The 15,166-nt window shown below is 32.0% G+C and overlaps 2 protein-coding genes across 8 annotated transcripts in view; one reads left to right on the top strand and one right to left on the bottom strand.

The window, feature by feature from the left end:
- Positions 1–2,489: 2,489 nt before the first annotated feature.
- Positions 2,490–8,040, top strand: LOC106108815. The gene is made up of 3 exons (XM_013290091.1): positions 2,490–2,614; positions 6,708–6,839; positions 7,556–8,040. The coding sequence occupies exons 1-3, from the start codon at positions 2,588–2,590 to the stop codon at positions 7,706–7,708; spliced, it is 312 nt and encodes a 103-aa protein (XP_013145545.1). The 5' UTR covers positions 2,490–2,587; the 3' UTR covers positions 7,709–8,040.
- A 4,581-nt stretch (positions 8,041–12,621) lies between these two features.
- Positions 12,622–15,166, bottom strand: part of LOC106108902 (hemicentin-1) — a 329,995-nt gene continuing 327,450 nt past the window's right edge. For 3 of the 7 annotated variants that reach the window (XM_013290234.1, XM_013290239.1, XM_013290238.1), the window contains 3 exons: positions 14,434–15,159; positions 13,648–13,690; positions 12,843–12,891 (listed from right to left, as the gene is read on the bottom strand). In XM_013290234.1, the coding sequence (XP_013145688.1) occupies positions 14,437–15,159 (723 nt within the window). In that variant the 3' untranslated portion in view covers positions 12,843–12,891; positions 13,648–13,690; positions 14,434–14,436. Of the gene's footprint in view, positions 12,892–13,647; positions 13,691–14,433; positions 15,160–15,166 lie in introns of those variants that run through there. The other 4 variants (XM_013290236.1, XM_013290235.1, XM_013290240.1 and 1 more) reach the window with 4 other exon arrangements.

Genomic DNA, 15,166 nt, shown 5'->3' with positions numbered 1-15,166 from the left:
ACATTGGATAATACTCGTAATTACATTGCATGCAAACTTGCTTCCTTGATGTCAGATTGTAGTTAACAGTCCATTTCCCACACGAAGGTTGTGTTCCAATTTATTTACTTTTTATTTTAATAGTGTGAAAATTTATAGCCTAAAGCGTTTAGTAAGTGTAGGGCTTTTTAATAAAGAAAGAATTATTCAAAAATATACTGTGATTGCTGACATCCTACGCCACGAATTAGTGTGTGTTTACGTTTTCTTATATTAGTATAGATATAAGATAGCACTGGTCACCTGACTTCGCTGAAATAGCAACCGCTGATATCTACAATTGCAGATGCGTTTGCTGTTTATCTACATATACCGCTAGAGGTCGCTAACTTGTGTAAGTTACAATGTTTATGACTCATAACACAGACACAACAAGGCTCGGCCTTATTGTTTTATCAAAGAAAACAATATAAATACGAGTTTGTGTGAACTACATTTATATTTGAAAACTACCGAAAGTTGAAAGAAAATTTTATTGATGACAATATAGAACATATTCTTGATACATTTTTTTTAAAAATTAATAAAAAATCGCATGGTTGAAGTAAAAAAATTATATTTACTAAAAATTTTCGCAATTAAAAAGGTATAAAAAAACATGTATATGATCAAATTTATAGGTACTGAACACATCAAACAAATTATAGAAGTGTATAAACTCTTTGACAATTTATTTTTTGTCTCTACATACCCCAGTAATAAAACTTTGACTATACTTTTAAGGGGTGTGGCTTAAGATTAGAAGACAATACTTGTTATCGACAAACACGCTCATTGGTCGAACAAGTATTAATCTTGGCCAGACATTCCACTTCGTAAACTTTGAAATCATTGGTTTTCAATATTCATCCATTTCTATATCTAATGTTTATGAATACTTAGCAATTTTTCTGACAGTTTAAATGAAAATTAATATTCAGTTAAAAATTATTAGATGACCAGACTTTATGTAAACCTTGAGACATGCAAAATTCTAATTTCTACCGTAATTGTTTAAAGTTTTTTAAAAAACAATTGAATGTTTAAAGTGAAAAGGAATAATTGTAGTTCTTTTTATATTTTATCGGATAATCTGAGACTTGATAGTCATTCGGCCTTGATTGTTTTATTTAACAGCCGGCAACTTAATGATAATTTTATCTATTATCTGTGTTAAGTAACAAGTAGGATGTTACTCCTTTTATCAAATTAATATAAAAATAACGCCGAAGGTCACTCGTATATCTGTTTATTGCTAATTAATGCGAATTCCTACTCATTATAATATTTTATTATTATAAATTGATTTAAATCATTAGTAAAATATCACCAAAACCCTGACAGTACCTCTATTAAAAACAAATGAACAGAAACAAACGAATCGATGTTACAAAGCTCTTCGTACACAAGGAAATGTAAATCTTTGTAATGACTCCTTGATAACGAGACTTCACAACTCAAGGATATTAATTTGCAACACCTTCTTCGAAATCAAAGCGATTTTTCACAAAGATTTTGACAAACAGGTTGTAGCTATGACATCGACGTCGAGTGCTGTGTTTGAACCTTTAACATTGTATTGCATAAATCTATTAGCGGCTAAATCATCATCATATGTTAGTCATGACCTAGCTTATATTATAAAAGACAAGGGAACTATCTGAGAAATGTCATATTTCTGTCAAACAAATTCCTAAGACAAGTATAACGTGAGACCTTACGGTCTTCTACGCCCTTGAGTCAGTCGATTTGTCGATTATTTAACGATTTGACAACAAAAGACACAAAATAAACTCATAGATGCTAAAAGTCTCTTTATACATCATCTTCTTTACCTTATCCTACTCTCTTAGGTTCGGCGTCCTCCAAATAACTCTATCATCCATCATCTCAGTCATCACTCCCTTGATCATGTCACCTTTCACGCAATCCATCTCTTTCAATGTCTACCTCTACCGGTGTCCACTTATAACTAACGTTATTGTTACATGCGATTCATCCCTCATACCATGTTATCCTAACCTTTTACTACCTAATTTAAAACTAAACTAAAGGTATAATGTCTGCGACTAGTTAATTTCTTTTGTTTTTTGCTTCAATTAGACATTGGAGTTTAACTTCGCAATTACTTATTTTACATTCAATAAGGTCAAATAGGTATCCTAGATAAGTTAGTAAAAATATACAAATGCTTATAAACATTACGGTAGATTTCCACTGTTATAAAGCTTGTATATAAACATAATTATTCTTATTTATATGATAGAGATAAAATGTTTCTATACAGGTATATCTGTCAGTGAAAATGCTACCTTGAACACCTCGTTAGCACATTAACCGGTAAATTTGACCTCAGTAGATAATGGAACCCTAAATTTTATCTAAATCACTACTCTGCCACGCGGAGCGACTAATGTTTATAATAAATATGATGATAATTATTTTATTACCAATGTGTTGCCAGTTACGTCTAGCAGAGCGTTCAGAAGCGTTGCGACGGACAGACGATCCATATACACATATATACATACCTATATATCATAAAGAAAGTGTTTAAGGAAGTGATACAATGGCGGCTTGTATGCTTATGTTTTCGGTGAGTAAGCTTTTAAAAACTTTTTTATTTAAATCGTCTTGTTTCTAAGCAAGTGTTTTGTAAAAGTTGCGTTTAAAATTAGCAAATAGTGTAAAATAACTTTGTTTTCTATAGTTTTAACGAATAAAATCTTACTAATATTATGAATGGGAAGGTTTAGATGGATTTTAGTAAGTTTGTAGTATAAACTGCTGAACGGATCTCGATGTCATATGGTACAGATTTAGAAAGAATGGAAGAACACATAGGATACTTTTTTTTTAATTCCACTCGAATGGAATTACGGGAGAAAGTTAGTAAAATATAAATATTATTACTAAGTTTAATTGTAACTGTAATTACTATATTTAACGGATAGAATTACGGTATTTATGTTATTTAATATTACTCGTATAATAGAAATTATCCAGTAAATCGTAAATAAAAAATCCAGTATTTATTTATTTTCACTAGCTGTCGCGAGCGACGCTATCTGCTCGGAATAAAAACTATTATTATAAATTCTAAATTTGAGATTGATAGAGTTTATTGTCTAAACTGCGGAATGGATATCTATGAAATATGGCATAGATGTAGAGGATAGTCTGGGAGAACACGTATTCACTTTTGTTTTTTGTTTTAATTCCACGCGTACAGAGTCGCGGGCGAACGCTAGTTTACCATAAATTATAACACTTAAGTAGCATTATAAATTTTCTTTTGTTTCTTCACATAGTTTTGTTTATATCATTTTACTTATCAACGCGGAGTAAAGAACTCTAATTAGCGAAATTAGATAATTTATCGTAATGGAGAGTACAATGTACAGAATTGACTAAAATTACCCATAGTCGTCAACCTCACGTGTCCATTCTTTTTATATCATAACTAGTTTTCAGACGCCGCTCTGTCGGCGTGGAATTATTAAAAAGAAAGTAAGTAGCCTATGTATTTTTCCAGACTATCTTCTACATCTATGCCAAATATCATCGAGACCCGTTAAGCCGTTTAGTTTACAAACTCTAAAAAAACATCCATCTTAACTTTTGCATTTATACGAGTAGTATTAGTAAGATGCGGCAAACGAGCAAGCCACTAAAATCCGTCGCAATGACTAAGCCACCTCTGGCTATAGACATCCGCAATTGCCACTTTGACTTTCCATCCTATCCTTATAAGAAATGGGTGGAAATAGAAAGAGTCTAAAACTAGGCTTCCGGCACGCATCAGATGAAACGAGGAATTACTTCCACTTAACACCTATATTCTGTGCGGTCGGGATGTAAATTCTTGTTTCAAACTTACTAACTATGGTATCCATAACGATGTTTTCCTTCACCGTAAGAATATCGGATAAATGTACAGTTAAGACCATTCACGGTATACCACTTACAGAATTACCTTTCTCCTTGCATCGAATTAAACTAGGCCCAATCTTTAAATAACCTATCACAGCGCACACCTTTGATTAGACTATCGCACAACTGATGATTGTCGATTGTTTCGCAGTCCATTCAACTGTTTAGTTGCACAACTAAAAATCGAGCAGTGTGCGCACCTCCATATAAGCTTATAGGAATCAAAGCGCTAACACTTATGCAATAGTTTAGTCAAAAGTATGCGTGCGCTCTTAGGCAGCAGTGAGTTGGAATACGGGTCAATATTTAAAGCAGAAAATGTAAAACAATGATGAAGTTATTTATTTAACGTAAATAAACCAGCGCTTTCCACATTTCCACCTAAGCTAAGTGAAGATGCAGTCGAAGGGTAGATGGCTAGCTCAATCAGTTTGCAGCAAGCTGAGGCAATGGTCCTAACTGGTGCAATACCACAACCATATGTAGAATAGACGTCAAGTGCGATATTATGAACGTCATAGTTAAGTTTAACTTATTTATAACCACATTACTTATGTTAAATGACCATGAATTGTCAAAAATCCGCACCGAGCGCTAGTCATGGTAAAAAAAGTTGACGTATGTTTATTATCATTGGCGATATTAGGTAAAAAATAACGCTAATAAATGTATTCAAAACATTAGACTTTTGTATCATAAGGTGGCGACGAACAAGCGACCATCTGAATTGAACCGCTGCCTATAAACACGGATATATATGGGCAGCGGTCGAATTCAGATGGTGTAGTGTTCTGTGCTCTAATCGACACAGGAAGGGACGCAGATAAATCGGATATTGCCAATTAGTATGCGTCCCCTCCCCTGAAAATCCACTTTCTCTACGCTTTTCTTATATGAATAGTATGGTAAGAATGTAAGTATGGTGGAAACGTCGGTACGCGAAATGACTTAAAGCCTGCTGTGTGGTCGTTGTATTTCACTTGTCGAGACAGGTAATTCGTAGAACAGATGTGTCAAGCGCCTCCCACTGTAAATTTTTATTAGGTTCTTTATTACAGACTGTATTTCATATTACAAATAAAAATGCGTTACAATCATATCGAAGGGTGCATCTTGCGATAGACTTGTCCTGTTAATGTTGTCACAAACAAGTTACGTAACCGTACAATGGTATTAATTAGGCAATAATAGTAAACAATAGACGTCAATATTGACCCAAATTAATGACAATTTTCACAATAACCCGCACTGGGAACAACAACATTGTCCCACTTTGTGCACAGTATGTTTTTATCATTATCTATTACTCTATTGTTTTATCTAATTTAAATTGTTTTGATACGATACTGGGGTGACCAAGTTGTAAAGTTATTGGGGCATGTCCTACTTTTAGTTTGGTTTACTGTGGTAGGTCGTTAACAAGTGCTTACTTAGACTTAATAACCTTATGCCACATGGGTACTTACTTGTTGATAGTGTAATGATAAGTAATCAGTTACTTATAAGATAAACAGATTATAATGCAGTTTTGAGTTTTTAAGCCTTTTTAATTCTTAATAATGTTAATGAACAGTATTAAAGATAGAAATGGAAATTTACCCATTATTTCACAAATGAAATGATTACAATAAAAACATCCACAATCTTAGTTTAATTCTTTTATTTTTAAGCTTAGACCTTTTTTAACCTTTTTTTTAATTGGTATTTTCTGATTTAAATTTGTAATTTTATTTAAACATTTTACTTTATAAATTAATTTCAATAGAATCATAGAAATTAGTCCGATATTTAGTTTAAAACGTTTGTAGGATTTGTCCTACATTTAATTTTAAATTGGTCACCTATTCCATTGTAGTAATAATTAACGTAACATTTCCGATAGCCTCTGTATCGTTCAATAAAGGCCGATCGGTACTTTATCGCCTATAGTACTCGGATTCCGGTGATTTTACACCGGTTCAAAGACGATAGCCCAAAATTAATAGTAAACAACGCTTATGTAACGTTTTCGCTCTAATCTTAGTACTTACCTTACTTGTCTACCTCTACGAAAAAGTTAGAAAGTAGCACGTCACGAAAAACTTAAAAAGTAGCCTATGTGTTCTTCCAGAATATGTTCAGCAGTTTAGGCTACAAACTCTACCAATCAATTCATCCATTCAAACTTTCGTATTTATAATATGAGTAATTACTAATTAGCAAGAGTTTTACCTCAATTATTTTTACTTTAAACATCTTACTCTTGCACTCCTACTCCCATAGGGACAAGGTTTTCATCCCCCAGGTCATCCGTCATCTTTGTCATCACTCCCTTCTTCATCATGTCACCTTTTACGCAATCCATCACTTTCTAGGTCTACCTCTACAAGTGTCCCACACTCATAACTAACGTCCTTGTTAGATGTGATTCATCCCTCCTCATGCCCATACCATTCTAAACTTTTACTCCTTAATTTCTCTACCACGTGATATTTTTTACCAATATGCCTTTCATAATTATCCCCAGCTGATCGGAGCCTACATTAAGTTAGGATGACAACACACATCTTTGAATTTCTTCGCCGAAATGCGCAGGTTGCATCACGATGTTTACCTTCACCGTTAGAACATCGGATAAATTGTGTTTATGAAATTCGAAAATCCAAAATCACATTCTTACAGTGGGATTCGAATCCAAAACCTGTAGAACAAGTGCTATAACCCCTGAGCCACCGATGCTCTCAATATTAACCTAAGTATTTTTTTATTGTCCACAGAAAAGCTCTTCTTTCTGCATCTTCTTGTTGCTGAATGTTATCTGCGTGTGCATACACAGTGCGGGCGCTCGTCCTCCCTGGCTTTCTCCTGCCAGTGGAGTGTTTACTGAGTCAGCTGAATGTCATACAGATGTAAGTAAAGAAGTAGTCAAGACGGATGAAGGTAGAAATATTTGCCTTAAATGTCGCACGAGATGCTGTAAAGAACAGAACAGATACCATTCGAGTTTTAATTCTACAGACCCTTAGTTAAAAATATGTATGAGAAGGTAAATCTTTTACCGTTCATCTGACTGACTATTTCGTTAAAATGAACGTTTGCACCAGGCCTTTACTACTTCGTTCCATGCGTTTTCTATATGCTTATTCTTATTTCGGCAAATTATGTTTCTGGTTTTCTTAAAATTTAAGCTATTATTTGTCTAAAGTACTTCGAGTTAATAATTTTTATTATTCCTTAAAAGTATTATTGGTAGTTTTCTAAGTTCTTAAATTCTAGTAGGTGCAAAATATCTTAATTACATCTGCGATAACGTAAAATCTGTAAATAATGGTCTTAGACAACGAACGCACACTTTTGACTAAACCATCGCACAACTGTCTAGTCTCCTATAAGCTTATATGGAGGTGCGCAGTACTCGATTTTTAGTTGTGCAACTAAACAGCTGACTACAAAACAATCGACAGTCGCACAAAAGTTATGCAAGAGTTTAGTCAAAGGCATGCGTCCGTTCTAAGCAATTAAAATATCAAAATAAACAGAAGTTGTAAACCTTTTACAAAACCAAAGGTAATGGTTCTATTGACATGCGAACGTCAGGAGTTCTAAACCTTTTACTACTTTACAGGATGAACTCTTAGATCTGTGCCAGAGATGTGCCAAGCTGACTAAGTCCCGGCTCGCGTACCCTGCTTGCTGTTCCACAGACCTTGAGGCAAGGAAATGGTGCTCGGATTACGTTTACTTCGGCAGGGGACAGTACGATTTTTATACAATTTGATTGTAGTTTAGTAGAACTGGAGTTTACCCACAAAATACCTGTTTGGATGTAAAAAGGTTATTACATTCTATGCTAAAAGGATGCTATTCGACGTTTATGAATTTGTAGTTAAAAAAAATTACTTAATATCGAGATTGTATTAAGATTAAGAATTTTTGACTTTATGTTGAATAAGTCGTAACTTAGATTGTTTTTACTTATATTTTTTGATACTTTTAGTTATATAAGTAAAGATAAAAAGGCTTTCATTGTCGTAAGGGTGGAATCCTCGCTAATGTAACTCAATTGTTAATTCAGTTATAATCGTAACTAGTTATTTGTTATCTTTGAAACGTTACTACGTAACAGGTCGATATCGGCCTGACGCAGTACTTAAGCTGGTGCGGATAAAGAAAACTATATCCCTCTCGCTAGTGCGAAACTTTTATCTCAGGTGTATATATTACATAACATAAAATGTATACATAATGTTTCCACAAATTTTCCACAATTTAATCTATCCTAGTTTTGGTAGGTTTAGAAAGACCTGCCACTGGCGGAAATATCATTGGGGGCGCATTTTAGCCCGCCGCTGCACTAAATGAAGAATTATGATTTTTCTTGCCGCAGTAGGATTATTCCCAACCGTCACCCCGCTTTATCCCACTATCACTAATAAGACAGATGGAACCGTTGAAAATAAAGTTCCGTCCCCTAGTCGCAAAAAGTGGGACGGAGCGAAATTTTACATTCTTACGTGGGGATAGAGTGGGGTGACGGTTGGGAATAATCCCCGCAGTAAACATATTAACATCAAATACAAAAAGAAAACTGTTTTGATTATATTGTGATTAGGAAAACTAATCAATGTTAACTAGTAATGTAATAATTTCCGCGTTGTACCAACTGATTTTATCAATTTGTTATTATTACTATAAATGGATAACATATCTAGATTGGATTAAACTGGTTTATGTTCGGCCTTGATTAGACGTAAAATAAAATGTAATATTTACTTAATTTCGATATCAATATCGTTATAAGAAAATCTAGCTTCAAAAATATGTTTTGTAGCAACTTCGTTCTTATAAAATACCAGAATAAATTTAGCCCTTGTTAATGATATTGCAACTTTAAAATGATGAATGGCGTATTGAAACAGTTCCAGTAGTTTTTGAGTTTTTTTGGTAAAAATACAAATCTTTTCTTTTGATAATGTTTGTTAAGGTGTAAAAAATTAAACATTCAAGTAGGATGTATGAAAGTTTACACTTTTTAAAATTATTTAAATACGTTTGTAACACGATAAATAATTGTTACATAATATTTAAGACTTGTTGCTGATGTCTATGTAATAGAAAATTAACTGTACTTTATGTAAATAGTGTTTTTGTATGTTTTGTGGGTTGAGAGTGGTTCCCATCAAAGTAATGGCTGTGATATTTTTTTTAATTAGAATTCGATGCGTTTATAGAAATGTTTTTTTTTATATTAAATAAATGAAATTATTAGTAATTGTTTTGTTTCATTTAACACTAACTGTTGCCCGCGACGTTATCCTTGAGGAATTAAAAAACAAACAAAAGTGAGTATCCTGTGTGTACTTCCAGACTACATCATCTATGTATATCGAGATCCGTTCAGCAGTTTAGGCTACAAACTCTAACAAACATCCATCCATCCAAACTTTCGCATATATATCTCGTTTTAGTTTCATTTTAATTTCACTTTAGTCCACATTTATTAATTACTAGCTGTTCCCGTGCGGCTTCATCCGCATGAAATTATGAAAATTTTATTTGTTTACATTTGTCAAATTATCAATAGCAAATGTCAAAATGACATGACATGGCAAACCTTGGCAATCTTGTCTCCTTGATGTTGGCGGCTTATGGTCTCTTTCCCACATTAGGGATTTTATCCAAAATGTTTATCCCCTAAGTTTAATGGCGCTAAAATATGTAGCCTAAAGCATGACGTAAGTGTAGGGATTTTTTTAAAAGATAAATTTTTCAAAAATATGCTGTAATTGCTGACATCTTAGATAACAATGAAGTGTGTGTTTACGCTTTATTATAATAGTATAGATATAAATTCCTTACTTTTTATCTATGTCCAATTTTCTATAATTCTCAAGGTTTCTTTATTTATTCCTTTCTTCTGAGTGGTGTTTAAATAAAACCATAGATAAAAATCCATAAATTATTTATTATTTTCTATCAGACAATATCATAACAAGTTGCTTTATGTACAAAACTTTTACTAACTTTAACTTTGTCTAATGTAACTTTGATAATCATTGGTCTTATGTACATTATCTAATATTTTACATATTTTTAACGGAGTTTCAAATCTTTATTTTGTACATGTTTTTGAGTGCAAATTAATGTTTATTTGTACAAAAAAAATCTATCTTTTTTGGAGAAAAATCCGTTATTTTGTAGTTAAAATGGATGGATTTAAAATTTATGTATTCAATTAAAAAATTCTTAATGTTATTTATTGTAAAATTATTATGCATTTTACTGTGAATTTACTTACTAAAAATTATTAAAATATACAATAGACCAATGATTATTTAAATTTTATGATTTTTACAGTGATTTGAGCACCTTACTAATGTGCATTATTTTTTAAATATTAAAATACAAAATGACAAATATCTAGAAACGAAGTAAATGCAATCAACATTCACATTATCAAGTTATATTTTAATATTTCCCCCGCGTTATTTATACATTAGTGCATTATATTTAAAACGTCCGTTTAGTCGCACAAAACAAATTTAGTAACATTAACTAGTGTGGCACTACACTTATAAAATTAACGTAAAAAAAAAGTATTCGCAAAGTAAATGTCGTTGTTATGGTAGTGCCACATTAACTGGAAAATTATCATAATACAAAATAGTTACAAAAAGCGTTAAAAACACGGTGGATTTTAAATTGAAAAGTTAAATACATATACAGAAATTCGTTTTTCGTTGCAATCGTAAAAAAAAACAAAAAAAGTAAAATAAATGCCAATATTACCCTACGGGCCGTGACTAAGAAGTAATTACATTCCTCCAAATTCGCGCCAACAAAGCAAACTTTGCACCAACACTGACCGACATTTGCGCTAATAAAGTTTGCACCAAGTTGGCCAAATATTTTGCGCCAACTTAGCAAATTTGCACCTCGGCGTAAATTGAACACGAGTTAACGCCAATCGCATACTTAACTTACGCATTAAATCTATCTCTTTGGATAGTCTTTGATATTACTAATTACAAGGTTGTGATTGAGGTCCGCCGATCGAATTTGATCTTTATTGTTATGCAAAAAGATACATTTTCGATCGGTTGTTTGATAATTCTCCAATATGACTTTCCCGCTTGGACGGACAAAGATCTCAGCGTTCGATATCTTTTTAAAAGCTTGCTGTAATATTTAACAGAATTATGTTTCAAAAAGATTAACTATTAAAAATTTAAAAAAAACTATATATGAAGTGTGAAATGGACATAAGATTGTTTATTTTAATGAAGTTTAAATAAAATATGTACACTTGTGTACTTTTTGAAACATAAAATTGTCCATTTTCCGCCACATTGACAAAGTCAAGCCAAATACCCTGTTCACGGCATTACCGTGATCTGACAGAAACTTCCGACTTAGATCCCTTGATTAGCTCCAATAAAGGTATGGAAATTATGTCCATACAATAATATCCACATTTGTATGGAAGTTTAAAAAGATCAAGTAAAAGACAGTATACAATGAAAGGCTAAAGTATACAACTGGAGTCATTGTATACAATAAAAGGTTACTGTATACAGTTACCTTCAATTGTATTTTTACCTTTTACTGTATTTCGTCTAAAAATACGGTAATAGGGATAAAATTATGTTCCAAGTATTTTTTTTTCAATAATACAAAGCCTTTCATTGTATTATTGAAACTTTTTGTGTATTATTGATTGTAATGTATTTTATGTTGATCTTTTTAAAGATCATAAAACCCATACCTTTCCTTAATGTGTGATTCTAATTAACATTTTTATATAAGAAAACTACGTTTTATTTACAATTGTGGTTACAGTATTCTGTACATTAAAACTATTTTTTGGGGTTGTTTGTGTTTAGAGTCGATAGACATTCAGGCAGGTGCTAGATATGAATAAAGGTTTTATTTGAAATCGTTACCATCTCTATAGGAAATACGATACAAGTTAATATGCTTTGATCACGACTTAAAACATTATTCGACAATAAATGAAAATTATAATTTAATATTTCCAAATCTATAGTGTGTCTAAATAATTTAGATTAGTTTGACAATTCATTTCAAATTTAGTAGGGATGGGTTGTGTAAAATCAGTCATGGATCTTATCGATTTTCGATTTTTATTTTTATAGAAGTTGAAATCGATAGATTTATATTTTTAACTTATGAATTAAAAAATAAAAACACTTTTTTCTCAAATTAATAATGACCATAACAAACAATGAGAGTAAGTAAATATTTACTACTACAGCCGTACGTAATCGAATTGGATTTCGCTATTATTTCCGTCATCGTTAAATTCTCTACACTCTAATCAACACTAGAATTGTCCTATAAATTAGTTAATAAGAAAATAATAATTTTAGTTGAGTTCGATAATTATTTAAACCGAATATCGATAGTCCATAATTGTTAGCTGCGTGTTTCGTCACTACGACACCTGTCTATTAAGTATGGCATTTGCCTTACAAGTTAAATTCGATACTTCATATGCGTCATTTATCAAACTAATCTATCTTATTTAGACACACTATATTGATACAGTTATCAAATGTATATAAAAAATATCGGAATATTAAATTGTTTTTTTTTTGACACTGAAAGGCTGTATACACTTATATAATGTATTATTATTCAATTTTGATAGTTAAAACAGAATATACATATAGAGCATAAAATGTATCTTTTGCAGTATTACAATTGTATTTCTAGTCTTTATTTGTATAAGTGTGAGATGGTAATATTGTTATCCAAGTTACCTTTCAATAATAGTAATCAAAGCATATCATCGTCTTGTTTGTCGTAAACTTCTTGCATCTTCTGTTGTTGTTTGACTTTCTTCATCTGAGCGTAGATGGAGGCTGCCTTGTAGTTGATGGGCCCGTAGTCCTTGAGGTCCACGTCTGCGTACACGAACTGGTCTTCTGGTCTGAATGGCTGGGAAAAATATAATAAAAAATTAACTTATTTATGACAGCTGTAGATTGTTTTTGTATAGTGTGATATGTTTAAAGTGATTTTTGGATTTCCTTTGTTGGTTTGTTTAACATTCTATGGATACATTCGAAGAGAAAGTGTCATCATCCACTTGCCCTTATCCCTTACGGAGGGTCGGCACAGTATGTGCTGCTCTTCCATACATCTCTATCAGCCGTCATATCTGAATCCACTCCTTTCTTAAGCATATCTTCTTTCACACAATCCATACTTTCTTCGGCCTTCCTCTTCCTTTGTAGCCATCCACATTCAATCTCAACACTTTCAGGTTTATGTCCCCATCATTTCGTCGCATAACATGTCCATACCACGCTAACCTTTTGCTCCTCAATTTCTCCACCAAAAAAGTGTATTCTGTGCAATTATCTAATTATTAAGGTTACCTAATTATTATGTGTAATAAAATAAAATTTTATTATAAATGTAGTGTCAATTAAATAATAAATATATGCTATACAAATATAGTTTTATATATTTAGATATATTTAAGCAAATATAATCTGTAAAAAATAAAATTTTATACTTTAATTATATACATTTAACGCATATTTCCTGTTAATTCTGAACAATTATATTTTTAATTCTTGCATCAAAAATATTAATCCTAAAATACGAATGTGTGGTAATTTTAATAAGTGTTAAATTAAAAGCAGTTAATTGTAATTCGCTAAAGCCAATATTGAAGATACCAATTACCTTAGTTTTAATAAATGTACGTGTCACTCTTGGCAAAGCGGCCCTAGAACACAGAAAGACAAAACTTTCACAACATTGCAGACATGCTTATTTAAAGCAGTAACTGCGACTCAGAGACATGACCACTAATCATCACTAAGGGTCAGTTTCATTATACCTCTCTGAGTGTGCAGTTATTCTAGAGATTGGTGTTGGATATCATGCTTTAGGTAAAGCATGGAAGTTAATTTAGCATCGATTTAAGATTGGATAAAATTATTGGAATTTACACCTATCTATCTGTACTATTATAATAAAGCGTAAACACATATTTCTTTGTTGCCTAAGATGTCAGCAATTACAGCATTTTTTTGAATAATTATTTCTTTTTAATAAAAAGCCCTACATTTACAACACGCTTTAGGCTACATGTTTTCACTCCATTAAACTTAGGGGGTAAATATTTTGGATAAAAACCCTAATGTGGGAAAGAGACCATAAGTTGCTGCCAACATCAAGGAAGCAAGATTGCCAAGATTTGTCATGTCATGTCATTTTGGCTATTGATCATTTGACATAATTCTATGCGGATAAAGTCGCACGGGAACAGCTAGTTTATCACTAATTATGTCTTAAAACTCGATCTAAATTAAATTTATTTGTCTTTTAGGGAAAAATAAATAACTTGTAATGTCTTAAAGTAGCGCTAAAAATAATTTGCAGATAATTTTGTTTAATTTTCGTTTAATATCGAATGATTGTTTAATGAAATTTCTTCCTGATTATGGTTTTATTAAAAAAACTTACCTCTCAGACGTCGATTTCATGAAACTTAAGCGTGGCGTAGTCGCTTCTCTGTTGGTTGTTCTTCCTCTGACTGCTGACTACGTTGTTCTTATGAGTATTGCTATCTTTGTCAGTATTCCCTATAGAGTACGTATCGTATAAATGTTTATTTGAATTGACTGTATTTTTAAATTTTAAATTATGATTACCTAGCGCTAGATCGGCGTAAACTAATTTTTTATGTTTAGATCTCTCGTCTTTGGGACCCATAGTGTTAAAATTGGAGCTACAGATGTGTTCGGGGTTTATATTCCTCGATGAACTGGATATGTAGTTCCCTTTTAATAATTGTAAGTAGGATTTTCTTTCAGATTCATTGTATTCCGGTTCAGGGTAATTCGGTTTCTCGTAGTTGTCGTAGATACCGACGCAGGATAATTTCTCTCTTAAGCTTTCTGATTTCTTTAAGCGATTCAATTTTTGACTATTCTTCTCTTTAGTTCTGTTTAGTGTTTTTGTGTAATATTGTACGTCGCCTGTTTGGTAAATGACAGGTCCTATTGTGTTATTATAAGACCGTTCTTGATCCACTGGTATTCGTTTATCGACTTTTATAGGTTGAAAATAACAGAAACTATGATGCTTTTGTATAGGTATTTGGAAGTTTTTCTTATTCTTTCCTTTTGAACTTAGATTAGTGAAATGATTTCGTTTTTGCATATATTGTTGTTGGAGTATGTTAGTATTCTGAAAC

This window comes from Papilio polytes, unplaced genomic scaffold (assembly GCF_000836215.1).
Source record: "Papilio polytes unplaced genomic scaffold, Ppol_1.0 DF821400.1, whole genome shotgun sequence".
Lineage (NCBI taxonomy): Eukaryota > Metazoa > Arthropoda > Insecta > Lepidoptera > Papilionidae > Papilio > Papilio polytes.
The sequence above is the reverse complement of the archived record's forward strand: the minus strand, read 5'-3'. Positions and strand labels throughout refer to the sequence as shown.

Bases quoted from the DNA above. Each gene is read 5' to 3' on its own strand.
- LOC106108815 (XM_013290091.1), top strand. From the start codon at position 2,588: ATGGCGGCTTGTATGCTTATGTTTTCG. The intron at 2,615-6,707 runs GTGAGTAAGCTT...TATTGTCCACAG, and splicing joins CTTGTATGCTTATGTTTTCG to AAAAGCTCTTCTTTCTGCAT. The intron at 6,840-7,555 runs GTAAGTAAAGAA...ACTACTTTACAG, and splicing joins CAGCTGAATGTCATACAGAT to GATGAACTCTTAGATCTGTG.